This window comes from Lissotriton helveticus, chromosome 9, assembly GCF_964261635.1.
Source record: "Lissotriton helveticus chromosome 9, aLisHel1.1, whole genome shotgun sequence".
NCBI lineage: Eukaryota > Metazoa > Chordata > Amphibia > Caudata > Salamandridae > Lissotriton > Lissotriton helveticus.
In genome coordinates, this window is record NC_136070.1 from 375,310,739 (window position 1) to 375,331,535 (window position 20,797).

At 42.1% G+C, this 20,797-nt stretch overlaps 1 protein-coding gene across 1 annotated transcript in view; it reads right to left on the minus strand.

Moving 5' to 3' along the window:
• Window positions 1-16,845, minus strand: part of ATG2B (autophagy related 2B) — a 1,105,913-nt gene extending 1,089,068 nt beyond the window's left edge. The window contains exon 1 of the mRNA XM_078660122.1: window positions 16,292-16,845. Coding sequence (XP_078516248.1) covers window positions 16,292-16,453 — 162 coding nt within the window. The 5' untranslated portion in view covers window positions 16,454-16,845. The remainder of the gene's footprint in view (window positions 1-16,291) is intronic.
• Between the last annotated feature and the right edge of the window lie 3,952 nt (window positions 16,846-20,797).

Below are 20,797 nucleotides of genomic sequence, written 5' to 3' on the forward strand. Positions count from 1 at the left end.
TCTGGCCCTTGATTCGCAAAACAAGGCAGGCCTGCATATTATTGGGAGGCTAATAATGGTTTGTTTGCCTTTGTCAAAACCTGTCCCAGATAGGTCGCCTTCTCCCTTGCTGTGGTCTGTGATACTTAAAACATTTCACACACATGCAAGTAAGTGGTGCTAAGAGACCAGCTGAATCCGGGCTGTCTGTCATAGTTGGCCATCGATCACACTGCAAACGCTGCCCATATGTAAGAGTCGAGTCAAACAAGGAGCACTGTAAACAGTTTAAGGTAAATGTGGTGCGGAACTCACGTAGGTTGTGTGTGATTGACTGTACTTGAAATACTTGCTGTATTCCTCAGAACTGCAGTATGACAAGATGGCTTTCATGGGAAAAGCTTGTTTTTAATGGAATAATCAAATGCACTTATTATAAAACCGCAAACTTCTTTCTGTCTTGAGTTGTGTTCCAAAAAAACACAATAATATCTGCTGAAGAGGCGTGATTGTTTTTTTTCTACTATGCAAGTTTCTGAAGAAAAAGTCAACAGTAGTGCAATGAAAATGCTACTCTTTTAACAAATACGCACGTCGGTTGTTCTTCGAACAGCAGTATTATGCATATGTTAAATAATGCATTCTCATGGGATCTTGACTACAGTTGGGATTGAGAGGTTCCCTCCGAGTGACAGCATTCTGTAATCAGTATTGCTGTATGTTGATCTGTTTTTCGCAGTGGAAATCTAGATGAATACTTTATATTATCAAATGAATTTTGTGTATTACATATATAATATTATTTTGAATGACAAAAATATTTAAATAATGTTGGAAAGCTGGATTGTGCCACGCTAAAGGACCCCACACCAAACACATAAAAACCGGCATTGCAGGTTATGTGTTGAGGTGTAGCTAAACTATAAGAGTCGACAAGGCACACATTCCTGGGGCTCTAGCCTACACACCACTGCCTGTGGCATAGGTCACTCCTCTGGCAGGCCTTGCAGCCCTACAGCAGGGTGCACTATTCCACAGGTGAGGGCATAGCTGCATGAGCAGTATGCCCCTACAGTGTTGGAGTCCATCTTGGACACTGTGAGTGCATTGAAGCCATTTTGAATAAATGGGCTGGGTGTTTTTCAGCGCGAACTCCACAGCTCCATGATGGCTTTACAGAAGCACGAGAAGTTTGGTATCAAATGTCTCAGAATGATAAACCCACACTGATGCCAGTGTTGGATTTCGTATCAAATGCACTCAGAGGTCATCTTAGAGATGCCCTCTGATAAACGACCAGCTTCTAGTGCATTGGCTGACAAGTCTCTGCCAGCTTGCCACCACCAGAGAGGTTTCTGACCTCATGGGGTGAGAGCCGGTTTGCTCTCGGAGATCAGAAACAAAGCCTACTCTGAGTGGAGTGCTTCACACCTCACACTTGAAGGAACAGAAGCACTTGGCAGTGAGTCTCAAAGGCTCTCACTGTGTTATGCTGATTTGGGCAGCTCCAACTACTGGAGATACCCGCCCCCCTGTCCCAGTACCACCTTTGGCAGCAGGAAAGGCCGGAAGATTAGCCTGTAGAGTAGGAGTGTCCACTGTAGCTTAATAATTTCACCTCCAAGTTTATGGAATGTTCTACTCAACTGGCTCTGCAGCATAAAAAAACTGATTATACTCAGGGATCTAAATCTTCATCTAGAGTTAGAGAACTGTCTCTAATCTGAAACCTGGAAACCCTTCAATTATCTTAGTTAGTGGTGGGTCCCACGCATGAAAAGGGACACACACTTGATCCTATTTTTTTAACAAACCCTCTATTCAGGTCAAAGATTCCTTTACACTAAACTGGACTGACTACTTTTTGGTCCCCTTTTCTCTCCCGCTCAGTAGACCCCCTGCTACTCCCTCTGCCCCTCCTGTTCCAATGAGGAATTGGGCCAGAGTGACATTGGATACATTTATGGCCATTTTGTCAGATACAACACCTAATATTCAACGAGAAGATTAGGTGTCGGATGCAACACTATGAGGCATGGTTGACGAAAACCATTGATAATGTGGCGCCTCTGTCTTCTAGACACAATGTTAGATCTACTCCTTCTGCACCCTGGTATAATGAGCATCTTGCCTCTCTAAAAAATAATGTAAACTCCTTGAGCCCGAATTGAGGAAGGATTACAGTACCTCCAGCCGCTTAAAGATTCCCTGAAAGTGTATCATAAGCATATAAGAGCAGAACGCAAGGATTACTATGCACATAAGATAAATTCAGACAGAAACCCTACTAAGGCATTATTCTCTTTACTTAAGTCACTTACAGCCTCAAAAACAATATCAGCGAATATTACTCCTTCTTGAAAATTTCGTAAAAACATTGCAACTTTTTTCTCTGACAAAGTGACCGAAATGTATGAAAACTTCCCTGATTCTGTAATAAAAGAAGACAACACAATGATTAGAGAACAACCAGGTGACATGACTGAACTCGCTATTCTTTCTAGATCAGAAGTGAGCACCATTTTCTTCTCCATTAAATCGGGTTCTCCTTTACACCCAGCCCCAACTAGAATTCTTCAGCTCGGGATAACCGCAATTGTCCCCTTTTTAGGAGAACTTCTTAGGATATCTCTCACATCAGCCTTTGACACGGTGTCTCATGACGTACTAATTCAAAGGCTTCCGGATCAGTGGCAATGCCCTAAAATGGTTCAGATTCTTCCTTCAGGATCGGTCATTCCAAGTAACTCTTAAATCATGTGTCTCTGGCCTTTTCTGCTCCACTAAAAGAATCAGGATCCAGGTGAATTCACGACCCCTAGAACACTCTGCACGGCCACGAGTCCAGGTGGCCCACAAACCCAATGACGTCTCCCTGGCGATCCTGACCTGGGATCCAGCATTGAACGACATCTCTTGAACTTCCCCATGATGCCTGCAGCCTCAACTTGAAGAGTCCCCCGACCGGTAAGAGAAACCCGATGCAAAAAAGATACCCTTGCACCCGCAGCCCCCAGGCCTAGGAGTGACCAACCGATAGGGTCCTGAAATACCCCCATTATCTAACTTACCTCTCCAGTCGTAGGATTTCTTCAGCCAGCCTCCGGATTCAAGCCTGCAGCCGTTTTCTTCAACCGAAGATCTCCATTGATTTCTACAGGGCACCCGACGCCTCCTTTGCACTCTGCACCCGGCAGCCCCTAAGCCGCTGCTGGTGCAGTCTCAGTGCTATTTGGTAGCCTCTTCAGTGCTGACCTTAAGCCCCAGGGCCTGTGTTTTACTTACCTGCAACCAGTACCTCTACGAGGTACCCCCAGCCTCCATAAGATAACATTGGGCCCAGTGACCTCTGCACCCGGCAGCCCCAGTGCGGCTTGTAGTGCAGTACCTACCTTGATCCGACCCTTGCCTAGTGTTGACCAAAACCCCCAGAGACTGAATCTGAAAACCGTTTCCTTACCTGTAAGTTACTCACCTGTCTTTCCTCCCATAGGATTCTATTGGTTAATCACTGTATTGTACTATGTGTTGATCCTGTCTGATTTTCAAATTAACTCTTGTGGAAGAGATGTAGGTCAGCTTTCCACAGTCATGTTATGATAAACAGTACACCAGAGAGCTCAAGGAAAATACCTCAGCTGAAACAATTCGTTAGGGCTGGAGGAAGGGGGAGAGAAACCAGTACCATAATATATGTACATAGGAGTCCTGCTTATAAAGGTCTATGATAATGACCATACTACGGTTTTAATGCCTTTACATAGCACCTGATTTTAGTAATATATAATACAAATGTTAATACGAAGCTACCACTTCCCTGTACAAATTGGCCCGGTGCATGGCTAACTACTAAAAGTCTTCTGATAGCCTACATTGTAGGTAGAGTAGAACTGTCTATTCAGATTGAGAACATATACCTATTTCTGGAAATAAAAATGCCCTTCTTTAACAAGATGTCATCAGGCTTAACTGAGCTGACGACTTGCTGATCCCATTTCCCTTGATAAATATCTATAATGATATTGAAGGTCCATGACTCCAAATGTCATTAAGGGATTTGGGAAATCCAGCTCTGGCAACACTCTATTCAGTCATATACTCTATGTAAGATTATGCAGCTTCAGTCATCCCTTTATTATCATCTCACAGGCAATTAATGAGCAAAAGCTCCAAGAGATTAGTTCTTCTACCACCTAAATGACAACAAATCCTGTATTCACTTCTTCCGAAATAGAAGTAAGAACAAAAAAAAATATTTGGGGGCTTATAACAAAATGTGGTTACATAACTAATCGACCATATGTACGAACAAGCATTGGCATAGCCAATAGGTCTCGCTTGTGGGACCTTATAATTATTTTGTTTTGCAGCACAATATCCTTGTAACTAAATACTTTTAAGGTCCCAGAAGTGAGACCTATTGGCTATGCCAATGCTTGTTCTGCTGTAGCTTCTGTGTGAGAGTGAAGCGTGCTCTGCTTCTGGGTGTGCTGTAGCTTCTGTGTGTGAGAGAAGCATGCACTGCTTTTGGATGTGCTGTAGCTTCTGTTTGCGAGAGAAGCGTGCACTGCTCCTGACTTATACCTGCTTTGTGAGAGAAGACTCCACTGTCTGTGTCTGCTGTAGGTGCTGTGTAAGCGTTAAGCTTGCACGTCTTCTTTCTATGGTGAAATTGCTGTTGCTTTCTGTGTTGTACCAGTTCTGTGAGAGAAGCATGCACAGTTTTTGTATGTGTTGTACTTGCTCTGTGAGAAGCCTCTGCTGTTTGTCTCCTGTACCTGCTGTTTGAGAGAAGCTTGCACTGCTTCTTTCTATGGTGTACCTTCTCTGTGAGATCGAGTCGTGCACTTCTGCTCTCTGCGTTGTACCCGTTCTTCGAGAGAGGGAGGCTTGCATTGCCTCTGTTGTACCCGCTCTGTAGAGGGGCAAGCCCCCACGTGTCTGTTGTATCTGCTCTAGGAGAGCTTCTGTATGTGTGCACCTCCTCTGCGAGAGGGATGTGGCTCTGATATATCCGTACTCTACACCTTACTTGATAAACCGTATCCCACTTTGCGGCGGCCGGATGGATTGGCGCTGGGTTTCACTAGTGTCGGAGGTCAGGCCGGTCACCTGTGCGGGCGAACTTGAAAGCACTGTGTCCCCGCTTGCACTAAAGGAGCCTAGTCTGCGTTGGGCGAGAGTCCGGCCCCCGCCTCCACTCGCTGCCTTCCCTTCCCATGTATGGATGTCTGTACATAGGCAAGATGTGAGCGCGCCTCCATGGCCCAAAGCGGCCTGCCAAGCTCTCGTAATTCCGGACGTCTTTTCGAGATAAGATAGTGTAGCTCCGCAGTCGGGGGGCTTGTGAGCCTTCGAGCATTACAACGCGTCCCTCCAAAAATTACAAGTGAACATGTTACAAAAGCAAACGTTACGTTACATGAGACAATAGTGACAGTTGTGCAAGTATCAAGAGCAAACAAAATACAAGAGGTAGCAAACGATATGTTCTTAGAGGAAACAAGCTTCTCGGCATTGCTGGTTGGGGGAGGGGGGGTGGGCGGGGGAGCAGCAGGCAGATGCGAGTGGAGCGCGCGCTGGAGAGGGAGGGGGTGGGAGGACTAGGCAGCGGGAGAGAGGGAGAAAGGAGCGCGAGGGAGGCGTTTTTAGATACATGAAGCCAAAATTACAAGTGAGCATGTTACAAAAGCAAACGTTACGTTACATGAGACAATAGTGACAGTTGTGCAAGTATCAAGAGCAACAAAATACAAGAGGTAGCAAACGATATGCAATAGCATGCCTGGGGGAAGTTGGCTGGGGAGGGGTAGGAGAAATGAAAGGAAGGCTGTGTTTGCGGGGAGAGAGAGGGGAGGTGCTGGTGTGGGAGGGGGGAGGTGCTGGTGTGGGAGGAGTGCTGCTACGGCAAGGCTGTGTTTGCGGGGAGAGAGAGGGGAGGTGCTGGTGTGGGAGGGGGGAGTTGCTGGTGTGGGAGGAGTGCTGCTAGGGGAGGAGAAGCCCTGGCCGTGAATGCTCGTGCATGTTCACGTGAACTGCAAGAAAACGCCAGGCTGAAACCCCTTAGTTTGAAGAGGATTTTGCCGACATGAATTCGATCCTATCCATTCCTGCGGAATGGGACAGGCTCGACCTAAAAACTATACGTTCTAGCTCAGAACTGTCAAGTCCGTTGTGGGAGACAGTCACTCATGAATTAACATAGCTAATAAAATCGAGATACAAATGTACGTCATAAACACATTTCTAAATGACTAAATAATTATACAAAATGCTGCTTCTCAAGAGTCCTGTTGGCATGATGCAAATATAACATTACATGATTTCTTTGACATGGCACATACTCACTGATGTCTTGAAGAGTTAATATCGAATGTTAAAATCACTTCAATCAATGGCACTCGTTTCAACAACCTTGGAAGGATGAAAGGCTGTGTCAGTTCTAAAAATGGTTGCAGCACGTAACCCGTGCTAGCAAGAACAGTAATCCTCTGCATTATCATAGCAACTAAAGTATTGAATTTTTAGAATTATTATGACCTAGAATAGGAAAGCTGTTAAAACTGTCGACCTGAACATCCTCCTTTACACTTTACACACAAGTTGGTTCATGAATTAAGCAGCAATAGCAATTACTGGGGGTACCACATATGTAAGCTATTTTCTTCTAATTGGTGACCTGCATATGAACGGTATTAATATGGACCAAGCAGCTTTCTCCCTACCCGTTATTTAAAAAAAAAAAATATGAATGTAAAGATCACTGTCGTAGTGTCTAAAGTGTGATCAAACTGCACCTGCAAGTTTGGACCAAGAGGCACAGGAAAATCATGCGCATGTTACTGGTTTGAAGGATTGTGGTCAGATATTTAAAAGGTAGAGTACCATCAACCTCAATAATTTTATTTCAATTTGTGATAGTCGATGTGAAACTTAAGATAATCCAGCTTTAAGGAAAACAGATTTTATGATTTCTTTAAAGTAATATATGAGCTGCAGCCCCCTGCAAGGCACCTCATAGATATCAGTGGCTATCAGCACATAATCGCCCATTAAGGCTTCCGGCATTGTTCTATAACATCTTATCTGTTGATTCAGACCCATCTTGGCGTAGATGACCTTGTTTCCACAAAGTTGCAATAGATTTGTCAACCGGTCTCAATAGATATAAGTCTTTCAAGACTATTACAATTTGAGGTTTCAGTACCATCCCACGCCCTCTATTGGATATGTAGAATCACTGGCAAATCTTATTATATCATTCCATCTCTTTCCAGAATGTCCAGCACATTTCTTTGCTGTAAAACTGCCTCAAACATTGGCACCTGTACATTACAGGAGAGGCAGCTTAATTATTATTATTATTTTTTTTATAAAAACCTATATTCTTCCTAATTAAATTAAAATCATTTCTGATAGGCAGCCTGAATTTCGATTTCCACTATGGTTTCTTAAAAGTCAAAGTGTCCCATGGCCATAGTGCTTTTAATCAGAGCAAATTCCCCCAGAGGTTCTCACTGGAGCTGCAGTTCAGCAGCACACAAAAAGCACCCATGCAGTGACATTGTAGAAAGTATGATAATCATGTTAAAAAAACACCAAGGACGTAAGCATATTACCAGAGAGCCGCATAATCAATCTGCCACCCAGTTAGGCTTCTGAGAAGGAGTCCATAATAAGCTCCCAGTGCTTAACTTGTAAAAAAAGAAGTGCAGGTGCTGAAAATTTTGCCAAGGAGGCAACAGCATACTTCTTCCTCCAGTGAGCCCCACTTTCAACACTCTCACTGCCTCAGTCTCTATCTTCTAACCTTGGTCTGTTGTCTGTCCCCTAAGTCTTTGCTCTAAGAGTCTATCCTCTCACCTCTCAATTGTTTTCTACCATATTTGTCACACCTGGTGTGTTACCTTATTCCCTGTATTTCTGATTTGCCCTCTATTCATTCTAGCCCTGCCATTTTTCCTCTTCACTTTTATCCATGCTCTGCTCTCTCTCCACTCGATCTTGGATCTTTACTATCACTCTTCTAGCAGTGATTAGCTGTGTCTCTAGCTGTGTCTCCGTTTTATCACTTGTCTGCTTTTTTCCCTCTGTCCTGTCCTCTACATCCTTTCATTCTATCTTCTCTCTTATTAATGCTCTCTTCTTCACATCATGGCTGCTTTCTCTTTCTCTTTGTATCTGATTTGCTCTACTTTTCTTCTACTTAGCTCGGTCTTATCTCTCTCCTCTCCTGTTGTTTCTTTCTCCTCTTTACTCCTGCTCTCTCTCTCATCTATAACACTTCTGCTGCCTGTGACCCCTGTCGTCAGCCTGTACATGTCCCTGCTATTTTGAACTCTGCGTTTTCCTGTTGTCATTCCTAAAGAAGTGGAAGATGGCATGTTTTACTTTCTTACCTACACCGAGCGCAAAAATAAAAAATGTATACCAAATGGAAATGCTTTTTTGCTTATATTAATCAGTGCAGTATGACTGGGTTTATTGCGGAACAGACGGCTGCTCCAGCACAGCAGATGAGGTCACTGCTAGTGCTGCCTGTAATTAGTAGGTCCAGCAATGGCGATGACATCGGCATCCACTGCTCAGCTTGCTGTGACCCTGCCTGCTACAGCACAGGCATTGTCCCCAGCTGTAATACTGCCAATGCCGGTAAGTATGGCTGTGGTGCCTACTGGACTCACGCACGCTCAACAATTACCATGCTGGGTGCAGTGCACAGACTCTACAGGTAACACCATGACGCACAAAAGTTGTGTTGGGCCACAGCCGCATCGTGCGCGTTGAGGATAGCAACAATGCAGGGCTGCAGGATATGCTACTCTGGCTACGCAGCAAGTGGAAAGTCCACACTTACTTTCATTTATTCTTCCTCAAGAACCCTCACTCCCAAGTTCCAAATGCGCTCTCGCAGCTTCCATGCCTCAACGCCATCATAAGCCTGCCCCCAGCTACAATTATCCAATGGGAGGCTTAGGCTCAGGCAGTGCAGCAGACTAGGGGAATAGAATGCAAGCCATAGTTTGTTAATGACTTCTTGGATTTGTGATCGGTGTGATGACATCATCACTAACGTGGTGATACACAATCATGCCTGCCTGGACAGGCATATGCTGGCCTGTCTATGAACATTTACCAGCCAGTCACCCTGCAATGTATGTTATTCTTTTTGTTTTAAATTTGAACAATTAATATTGAGACCAACACCTGCAGGGTCAGAAATTGTAGCCCCAGCCCTGTGAAAGAAGTGCCGGTGCTGAGCACCTGAAAGCACCTGCTCAAATTAAGCACTTGCTCCCATGCTGTACAGAGTATGCAAATGAATTCCTGTTAAAGGTGAAGCATTAATGATAGTACTGCTGTCTCATAGTTCTGACACTATAGTCATATTCATTACAAATACTGTAAGATCGCCTGGTAAACTCCACTTGCCATTAATAAGTGGAAGGAAGAGCCATGTTGTCACATCCTCCAACAAAAATACTCTTGGAGATGCTGCAGTATGTCTCATATGTCAATACGAAAAAAAGACAAATGTGTCGCAACCAATACGAATAAAAGATATGGCCCAAGCAACCACAATGCATACGTATAAAATGAGCTGGCTATAATTACGAGTCGTAATAAACCATATCCCAGCAATGACAGTGCTTGGATGTACCCATGTTAGCTATAATTATGCGTCCTTGAGAAAAAAAACTATGGTGGGGCACAACACCCATCACTTACTCACCTCATCCCGAGAACACCAAGAAAGCACGAGAGGCAGCACAATTCGGCTCCCCATTTGAAAGAACGTGGAAGCGGCACGTTCTGCGAATTTAGGCAGGTGAGCGGTCACATGTGGAAAGCTACGCTTATTCCGGTGATGACAAGGCCAGCAATGTTGATGCCATCTTGGAGTATCTAAACATTTATTGCCCATCATCAAATATCCAAAATAAACTCCACCGTAAGTGAGAGTTGAAAAACACTTGTTTTATTGTCAAGTACAATGGACAATATAAGTATCATATATTATAATGATGCAAAGTAGAAGTGCCTCTTGTTGTTATATAGAAGCAAATTAAGCCCAATGAGTAGACACGGGTAGAAAACAGCACGCATATTGGTGACGGCAAGACCAGCAGTACAAACACCATCATGAAGTATCATATGTTTGGTGCATGATCCTCAATTCCCAATCTCACTTCCACAGAAATAATGGTTGGAAAACACTTGTTTATCCTCTTGTCAGTGCGCTGTGAACTGTAAGCTCCATATTAAAGTGTCTCAATTGTTGTGTAGGTACATTCAAAACCCGCTTGTGAGTGACGTTTATATATATAATATATGTGTTAAATCATAGACAAGGTAAAAGCGTATTAGAGATCAGACAGCGACAGTTGAGCAACGAACAGAATGTAAAGTTAAATTAAGTCAGCATAGTAGTACTAGATGGCCAATAAAAACAATGGGAAAAATAACATTCCTTACTATTACATACCAATAATAAACAGGTCATCATGAGACAGAAGTTCATAAAATACATAGGAAAGGTACTTTTACATATTGTATACATAGTTAGAATTACAGCATGTTAGCTCACAGAGCTAAAATAGATATACATACTCCAAGTGCATACATATTATATAGATATATATATCATTCACAATGTGCACTATCAGTGTTTACAGTGGCTACATGTTCAGCATGTTTACTCAGAACCTACTCATTGGCGCCCAAATTCTCATCATCAATTTCATATATAGATCAGATTTACATATGGTTGTATTACATATATTTGTAGGGGATACCTATATTAGAGTTAATCAAATTAACATACAGTCCATGTCCCGTGTTTACGACTAAAGCATTATTGACAATGGCTACACTTTAAGTGACAGTTTCTTAAATCACAACATTCTATCCATCAGTAAATATTGTACCCATTGTAAGATTTTAGTCATGTAAAAAGACATGTATTTCTCTAACCGTATTGAGGCCTCTGTCAACAGTTCTTAGTTTTATCAACCATCTAGTCTAAAGTTTCCTGAGAACCAGTGTCCTGTCCTACCCGGAGTGATCCTCAGCAATTGCGATGCCATGGAATTTAAGACGAATAAGTTCCGAGGCTACATGTACAGAGTTGTAATGCATGGCCAGCGGATAGTTAGGGTTTCCGTTGCGTATAGCTCTAACATGTTCTTGTATCCATTCCTTTAACGGCTTGATCGTACTGCCCATGTAGATCAAACTACAATGACAAATAATACAATATTCCACACATTTTTTATTGCAATTGATGAAGTGTCATATGTGGTGAACCTGTGCAGTGTTATAGCGGAAGCGGAGTGTATTGTCTGCCGCATATTGGCATACGTTACAAAAAGTACATCTAAAGAAGCCCCTAGGTTTTTTGAGAAGCCAAGACCCACCCTCGCTTGGACTGATAGGGGGGATATAAATCAGCCATAAGATATTTCGAAGAGTCGTACCCACTATTGTAAGTGATTCTAGTTTTTTTGGTGATGTGCTTAGACACGCTCTGATCTAAAGTCAAAACAAGCCAATGTTTTTGCAGTATCCTAAAAAGATCTTGGCTGTGAGTATTGAATTCTGTGATGAGTGCCAAACTGTGTGATTGTGGCTTCTTCCTAGCCTTTGTTTTGAGAAGCGATTGGCGTGATTGTTTATGAATTTTGAGTTCAGCCAGGTCCAAGATTTTTTTGTCATAACCTCTAATTGTAAATCGGGCTCTCACTTGTTCCAATCATTTCCGGAACACTGCATCGTTGCTGCAATTTCGCCTTAATCGTTTAATTTCCCCTAAGGTGATGGCGTTAACCTTTGTAATAGGAAGTGTACTGTTTGCATGTAACACAGCGCTACATGCGGTAGGCTTGCAATATAGCCTTGATGCAATCTTGCCATCCTCCACATAGAGGGTTACATCGAAAAAGTACATTTCCTTGGTATTCAAATGGTGAGTAAATGTCAGATTGAACGGATTATTGTTCAGATGAGCCAAGAATCTACAAAGTGTGTCCATATCGCCATTCCAGATCATGAGAATGTCGTCAATATACCGTACCCAGTAGATGATGTGCCCCGTGATGTCTGGTGGACAAGCAGCCCAGAAAACTCTCTGTACTACCCATAAGATCCTACACAGCCAGGGCCCCCAGATACTGCAGGGACTCTGTACTTTTTATGTTCCAACACGAGCATTGCGCTCCGCAGACCTGCATTTGGCATGCACCCCAGGGTGTGTGGGAGTAGAGCGGGAGGCCGCTCCTTTAGGTCTTTGGCCCCTGCCCTATGGAATTCTATTCTACTCAGGGCGTGCAGCACAAAAGATCACTGGGCTTTTCGAAAACAGTTTAAAACCTGGCTGTTTGCATCCATCTAGCTTAGGTGTATGCGCTTGCCGCGCTCCTGAAAGTCACTATACCTGTCTGTCCTTTTTCTGCCCTGCCTCACCTTTCCTGGTTTTGTCCGCGAACGCTGGGACGCCCCGTTGCTGGGGCAGCCATGCGCTATACAAGCATGCTTAACATAACATAACATAGGATGTAGTTCAAAAAATCCCATATAGATGTAAGCAAAAGAAGGCGAGAATTTCTACCCCATAACAATCCCAGAAGCCTGTCGAAACCAGGAGCCATTTTGTATGAAGTAGTTATTTTCCAAAGTAAGGCGAGTCAGATCAAGGATCATCTGAGTATGTTCATATAGAGTGGCGTCCCTGGTGGAGAGGAACGAAGTTAAAGCTTGCATGCCCTTGTCAAGGGGAATACTGGTATATTATGCATTTACATCGAAGGTTACGAATGTAAACTCATCAGACCATTCCAGATCGTCTACTTTACTAAGTAAATCTTTTGTACCCGTGATAAACAATGGTAAATTTTGCACTATGGGTTGCAGGAAGATGTCAATATATTCAGAGATGTGTTCCGTGGGTGACCCAATCCCTGAAATGATAGGTCTACCTAGAGGAAAGTTGCTGTTCTCGTGTATCTTGGGTAGAGTATATATGCATGGGGCTCTTGGTGATGGATTAAACATGTATCTATACTCTACCTCTGTCAAAAGGTATGCCTCTCGCCACTAACTCAGTCTCTGTTTGATCAAAGAAGTTACTTCTCTTAGGGGACTCCGATGTAGTTTGATGTAAGCATTAGTGTCTAATAATTGATTAGTCACCAACATCCATTAGCACTATAATGCCCCACTTGTTGGCTTCCTTAATTATGACATTGGGGAGGTCAGATAGTTCCTGTAGTGCCTTGCGCTAACTCTTGTTGAGATTCTCCGAAAAAATGCCCCATTTTCAAAATAATCTGTCCTCCAACTCGTGTAGATCATGGTGACTGCTTTATAAAAGGAGTCAACGAGGTTGTCTGATGGTAATACAGGTACAAATGTTGATCTGGGTTTAAGCCCACTGTCTCTATTTAGATTTGATGCTATGTCTAAATCATGTAAGATATCAATAATTGTGGGTGTTGGCCCAGAGCTTTCATCCAATGACAACAGAACTTGCAGATCTTGGTTATCTTTAATAGTTTTGTCACATTCAGATACAGAAAAAAATCGGGATCGAACAGTCTATGTTTCTCATTAAAAAAATAAAATGTAGCCTTGACATATTACAAAAATTCAAACCTCTTTTCAGTACATTGGTTTCCATAGTAGATAGTTGGTGCTGAGACAAGTTAACAATAGAAACATCTTTACTTTCAATATTGACATTAAGGGGCAGATCTCACATCACCTCAGTTGTTGTATTTTGACCTACAACTAGTTCCTTTGGTTGCGTGATGTGGATTTTGTCGTCATTCCCTCTCTTTGATTGGTGTCTATTTTTGCATCCACCCCTTCTGGGTTTTTTGGGGTTTGTTGAAATTTGCCCTGGTCCCCTTTCTGTTACATTCTAGCTCTGCTAAAAAAAGGAGGTGGCCGTCATGAGAGGTGTTGTTTCGCGTGATTCACTAGCATCACTGGTCACACTAGATACATCAGACTCACTGGCTGAGGTAGAAGTCACAGGGGGTTTATCAATGGTAGTGATCGGAGTTGTCTTGGTTTAAACTCATCAAATATCTTAGCGAATGTAAAAATCCTATCATTCCGGCAGTCATTATCTTCTCTTTTGAGTTTTTTCATTTTTTTGTCTCCAATATATTCTTGGTGCGCACTGAGTACCTCCCTCAGAATTTTATAATTTGTATCCGTGGTGTCTGTTAAATTAAGAGATTTAATCTCTTCCTCCAACTGCTCATTTTCATGTTGTAGGTTATCCCTTTTCCTCTCTGTGTGTCTTATCAAAATATCCATCATACCAAAGGATGAGGATAAAATCAAGTTTTCCCATTTGTCCAATAAATCTGTATCTAAGTGTTCGAGCAATGGGGAAATGATCACTCGAAGGCCTCTTGGCACTTCTTTCATTTCTATGTACTTTTTCAATATTGTCAAATCCAATCATCGGGATAGCTCCTGTTTTCTCAATCTTTCCAATTTGATGAACTTATGTCTAAGCCCTTGGGGTCTCTCTATTAAAGGACCACTTCTATTAGGGGCCACAAGCCCAGCAAAAATTTCCAAAAACATTTTGTCTCTGTTATCATCAAAGGTAGATATATTTCCTGATACTAAGAACTAGTCCCATCCGATGTCATTAATATCAGATCCCACAACCAAAAGAACTCAAGTGCAGATAACCACAAATATATGTACATAAAAGATCAGGGTAGTAGTGGCCAAAAGGGGGGGGGGGTTATCGCACTTCGTAATAGTATAGTAACTGGAGATATTTTCAGAACGTGGGAATCATAACACAAATGTGTCCAATGTAAACACGGAAACAGAGGTGCTACTATAGTTCCGGCACCCCACTACCCAAAGTTGTGCCTGCACTTTAACAAAGTTAATGCGTCCAACATAAAGCGTAAAGGAACTAAAAAAGCAACCTCCAATAGAATCACAACACCCAACACAGTAGTGGATGGTGATTCATAAAACAAAATACATTATATCATTCTTAAAACTTTAAATTGTACTGTATTTGAAAGCAGTAATCAGACTAATGACTTAAAGCATCAACCCTGCAGAAATATGCAATTGTTAACACAGCGCAGATCAAGGGTCATAGAACACATTAGAATTAACATTTTACACGGAGCAAATGACTTTTAACCAACTACTTCATCACTCCCAAAGGTACTTAAAACAAGCCGCCCAAGGCATCCAGCAGCACTAACCATCAACACAGGTCTCCAAACACCATTCAGCACATATATCTCTGTTCTGTTACATCACATAAATAGCAATATCAACCTCAGACTGTTACTAATCTCAGTGGAAATTACATATTATAGAACTATAAGTAGCCGGAGCAATGGATGTAGACCTCTAGCATAATTTTCTCCAACACTAATATCAAAAGCCACACACTGCTAAATTCAAATTGCCTAAAAGGACAATAGATGATTCTGAAGAAGTGCATCCATAGTTTCAACTTTTAGACAAGCAAATCACCCCACACGGTCCAACACGTAGACGAGAACACCATAAACAAACCAACAAAAAATGTTTTGGATCAGGGCTGCGACTGAAACGTTGGGCTGCCGTGGAAGGTACTCCAAAGGTTAATTTTGTTCGGACAATCTACATTATGTAGGACTAGTACATTACTGATGCACAATCTTGTACCAGAATATCGCGACCACGCTCTTCCTATAGCCTGGCTTTTGGTGAGATATCAGTCAGGTATTTTTGTTAAATACTTAGGAGATAATGCAAATTATTGTATGTTATGTTTCACAAATACTTAAGTAGCATGTGACTACTTTGTAAAGCCAATTCTTATCTATTTTACAACACTGTCAGTGTAAGCTAAGAGTTTTTAGTCGTATTGACAAAAAAAATAAGAATTAACAGAAAACTGCAGCAGCAGGGACGAAGGAGCTAAATATGATTTGTGGTAAATCAACAAACAATCGGTCACATTAGACTCGGGCACTCACATTCTAAATTAAAAGCATACTACCCAAAGATATTAAACGTACACTCTTAGCACTGCTTACGTTCACTAAAATTCGTGATCATCTTTTTAAAATCAGGACGTTAAATAAAATAAAATACTATTTCAAGGAGCAGTACAGTGGAACTAGCTTTCATTGAACATCCGTTTAGTCTCTGGTCATTCTCGGGTTTGTAAACGATTGTCTCTGCAAGCACCAGCAGTCTAAATGTTATCTTAAAAGCCAGGATACTGTACTTGCAGAGCACTTTGCGTTCTGCAATTAATTGAAAAGCAGCTTACCCATTTATCAAGTGGCACCTGAGCCAAGGAGCCAGTGCCCTGGTACAGGTCCAAAGTGAGTTGCTCCAGGCTAAGCTTCTCCTGCAGGAAGTGGCCCAGGTATCTCTGTAGCAAATACCTACATGCCCGCTTCTTGATGGATTCCGAGAATGGCCAAGGCATGGCTGTGCCTTAGCAACTGTCAAACTTTAGAAATAAAGTTAGTGCCTGGAGGATGGCACTCTAGCTCCTGCACCACTCCACGGAGCCTGCTTGCCCGGCAAATTGTCAACCATCAAGTCGCTGCTATCATTGAGGATTGGCACCCCCTGTCACAGCTGTTTCTTAAGGAGGTTAGCATCTTCGGTCCTACAGAACAACCTTCCCGAGTTAAGCGGGACGTTCCTGGGCGTGAGCTTCAATTCCCGTCTCTGGACACGAAATCTCAAAGAACCGTTGACTCTACTTTGCTTCAGCTCTAACTCAACTTCCATACGCAAAGCCAAGTGGATGTTATTATCAGAAAGCTTGTTAAAAAAGATTGACAGTCTAAGGGGAGGTACTAACAGTGTTGTGTGTGTGTATCTCACAGAGAGACATCCTATTGGTTAGACATACGACCCGCCCCGACAAGGATGGCCTATCCATTTCCGAAGAAATATTCCTGCACCGGAAGAGACTTAGTCTGCTGCTACACCGGAAGAGATCTCGTTACCCCGGAAGACGTGTGCGTCCTGCATGTGGGCTAAGCCTACTGGACGGGTGTTGAGTCACTGTGTTTTCTTATCCGCGCGTGCAGCCACGTGTGAGGTATGATGAGTGGACAGATTGACCCTGGCACATTTGAACTCAAGGATGCAAACTAATCAGTACGGGCTGACATTTATTCTGGCGTGTGACACTTCAAGATTGCCTCTTTTCTTAGAAAAGAGATCGGACGTTAAATCTCGGAAGTCTGTAGAGTTTGCTACTCTGGAACCGCCAAGCTTTGGCAGGTGAATTATAATTTTGCCTGAGTTCTGCTTTAACAAACGGCGAATCCCTCCGTGTTTACAATACATTAAAGCTTCGTAGTGATTAAAACAGATCACTTTCAAAGGACTGACCGTATCTGCCGCGATAAGCCGAGTCGCTAGCTCTTGGAGACAACAGCAACGCTGGACCAAATATCTAAAGCTTGTTGTCTATAATGCTAGTGCAAGGTATTTACTATTATGATGCCGAGAAATATTTTCGTTTCTCCGACATTGAGATTTTCAGTGAGCCAACAGCTTAGCTGGGCGTTTGAGCTTTCCAGGCTAGGGAACAAGACACGTCGACAGGAATACTACTAGTTCCCGAAACTTGTTCCAATGTACCAAATTTGCTAACTTTTTTAGTATTTGGTGAACTTGCATCTCATCTGCATATTGGAGCCTTCCAGACTAACAATCGTAGCTTGGCGGCACATTCTAATTGTCATCAAATTGATCATTGGTTTTAAAAAACGAATTCTATTCTCTTTAAATTCTGGGCAGATATATGGAAACTGGCATGTTGAGACAATTATTGACAACATCTATAGCTTTTGTAAAAGTCGTTTGTTCTCCACGGAGATCCGTCTTTGGATGGAGGTTGGCCGAATCACTATTGCAGACATTTTCTTTCTATTCTGTTTTAGAAGGGTTGCTGGACATATTCTTGTGGTCTGGGTTGTTTGTAGGAATTAGTAACTGACTACGTTTGGGACCGTATACAAAGGAGATTTTTATCCTCGATGGGAGTAGTCTTTTGTCCATGACCGTGGCAGCCTTTTGAATAGGTTATGGCTTGTTATGCCGGACCACAGATCTTATAAGCCAAGTGACCTTAAGGAGGTGGTTAATAGCTCAAGCCGTTGATTTTTTCCGGGGAGTGGTGGTGTTGGATATTTCAGCCAGGTGTGAAAACTTAGTGTAGTATCACTAAAGTGCTTCATTTTGTGCAATAATTTGATAAATGCAAGTTGTCTGGTTTTGGAGTTTATAGTCCAACTTGATCTGTTGGGAGAGAAAAGATTTCCTATACAAGTTGGCTATCCAAGAAGCTTGCGATGTATCTTTGGAGTGCAGCCAGACAATAATTTAGAACTGGATCTAGTTTGCATTTGATGCGCTTTCCAAAATGGTTCAAATGAATAGCCCTGTGGATTGAAATGTACAAGTGTAAAATGCATACATAAGTGTGTTTGCTTCTGTCTTCAAAACCCTTTATGTTCCTAGGAGCCTCGGTGGTCAAACATAATAAATACCTAGATGTTTGTATGTACTTACAATTTCAATTTTTTCCAACCTGATGTCCCAGTCTCCTTGTTTTTTAATTCTTTGTTATCATGATTTTAGATTTCTCTAATATTTATTTCCAGATTATTGTTCTTGCAGTAAATACCTAATTTGTCTAGTAGTCGTTGTAGCCCAGTCTGGGTTTACCTCCTTCATAGTGTTATCCACGTATTGTAGGTTGTGTAGATGCATATGGGCCAACTTTGGTGTGTCGGAATATTCACTTATTCCAGGGCTCATGTGAGGTCTGCTTTAAAGAGGTAGAAGAGTGCAAGTGCCCTGACACAACCCTGCTTAAGCCCGTTTAAGGTTTAAATGTTTTGGAAGATTGCGCCCTAGTTGCCAGTTTATGTTCTGGCCCATGTCTCCGTTTATAAGAGTTGTATGGCCTTAAGTATACGAGGAGGGATTGACTATTTAGATAATTTTTTCCACTGGAGCGGTATTGATACTTTGTCAAATGCTGACCTATGGTTGATAAAGCTGGTGTACAACATTGTTGGTGTTTGTAACGGTTTTCAAATTAGGACTAAGAGTGTGGTAATATCTTGGTCTGTTCCCATTTGGCATCTGAAGCAAGTTTTTTTGGGCGGAATTATCATCTGGTTTAAGAAATTGGGTTATTGGTTGAGGGGTTGGAAGCTTCTCAGGCAACAACCATAATCTGGTCAGGGTGAAATACAAAAATTACTAAATTAACCTGTGCTTAACACGCTGGTAGCTTGGAAGTAAAGCAGTCAGACTTGATTTTGATGCACTGTGTGAAGTATTTATGTAGAACACAAACAGTAATAAAGTGAAAACACAAAAAAATATCAGACATATAAAAGCCCTGTCATTAAAACTGGAGATATTCAGTTTCAAAGTTGTACTGAAAATAGCGCCTAAAAGCACAAAGTGCCACCCGCGGATTATCTGGGCACAATAGACCAGGGGAAAGCCACAAATTCAGGCTTACAGCAATAGAGTGCGAATCGGATACATAATAATAATAATCCACATTTGTAAAGCGCACAATCACCCGTAAGGGTCTCTAGGAGCTGGGGGTCGTCGGAAAGATTAAGCAAGCTATTGCCCAGAGTCACATGGTGCTGGGCTAACCTGCCGCCGGAGCCGGGGATCGAACCCTGATCCCCAGATTCCAGCATCAGTCGCCCTGGCCGCGGCGCCACACCCAGTGAGTCCAGCTGAAGTTTCCTTCTGAGTCCAGCACAAAGAGTTCCATTTGCAGTGGAGGAGGCTACGACCTATACACAAAAAGAGGAAAGCTACTGCTCAAAAATAACCTCCCTTAAGCGGAAAATCTCACTGAAATAAAGGAAAAGCTCACAGTCGCAATAGGCCTGTAATTCAGGCAATGTATATCAAAAACATTTCAAGCAAAAGATAAATCTACGTACATTTTAAAACAAATTTCAATTTTTTATATAAATGAAGGTCAAATAAATATAAAAAATACATATCAAGGGAGGGAATGGTGGGTATTTGACAGGTAGAACTCAAAGGTGTTACAACTGGCCCTATATTTGTATAAGCCGTAAATTGTGGATGTTGATGAGAAACCTGTATTATACTCTGTGTTTATGCAAATGTATAGGCAAGCTGACACTTGTTCAATAAAAAGAAGTTACAAAAAAATACATATCAAGAGAAATACATAGTGTCTGATAAAATACAGACTAGATATTTGTTAATACAGAAAATCAACCCAAACTTGCAAGACAAAACTAGTTAACGTAGGTCTTTCAGATAACTCCAGTTTCACAATTTTTCTGCACTTTTATTACCAAAGTGAGATTTCTCAAGTAAAATGCTTACCATTGAAAGGTAGTGCATACTATGCTTCTTGATGCACACTTCGTACTTGTTAAGTCTTGCAACTTCCGCATTACTAAGAATAGGAAATCAATCAAATTCTTCCTGATATTTTGACGCAAGAGTCAATGTAAGAAGAATTTTGCTGTGGCTAAGTGAAGTACCACGGACCCCAGTGTAGTGCCCAAATAATTTTTTTCACTTCACCTATTTAAAAGCCTGTTGCACTCGCAAAGTTTGAAAAAGCGGTGGGGCTATTTTATTCAGCATGATAAATACATGTCAAAATGAGGCCTGTTGGAAGAGAAAAATAATTACAAAAAAAGTAACGTGCCGAGGTGAGATAAGTAAGAGTATTACAGGATAAGAGTTATTACCCAGAATTCATATTGGTTAAATAAGAATGACACCT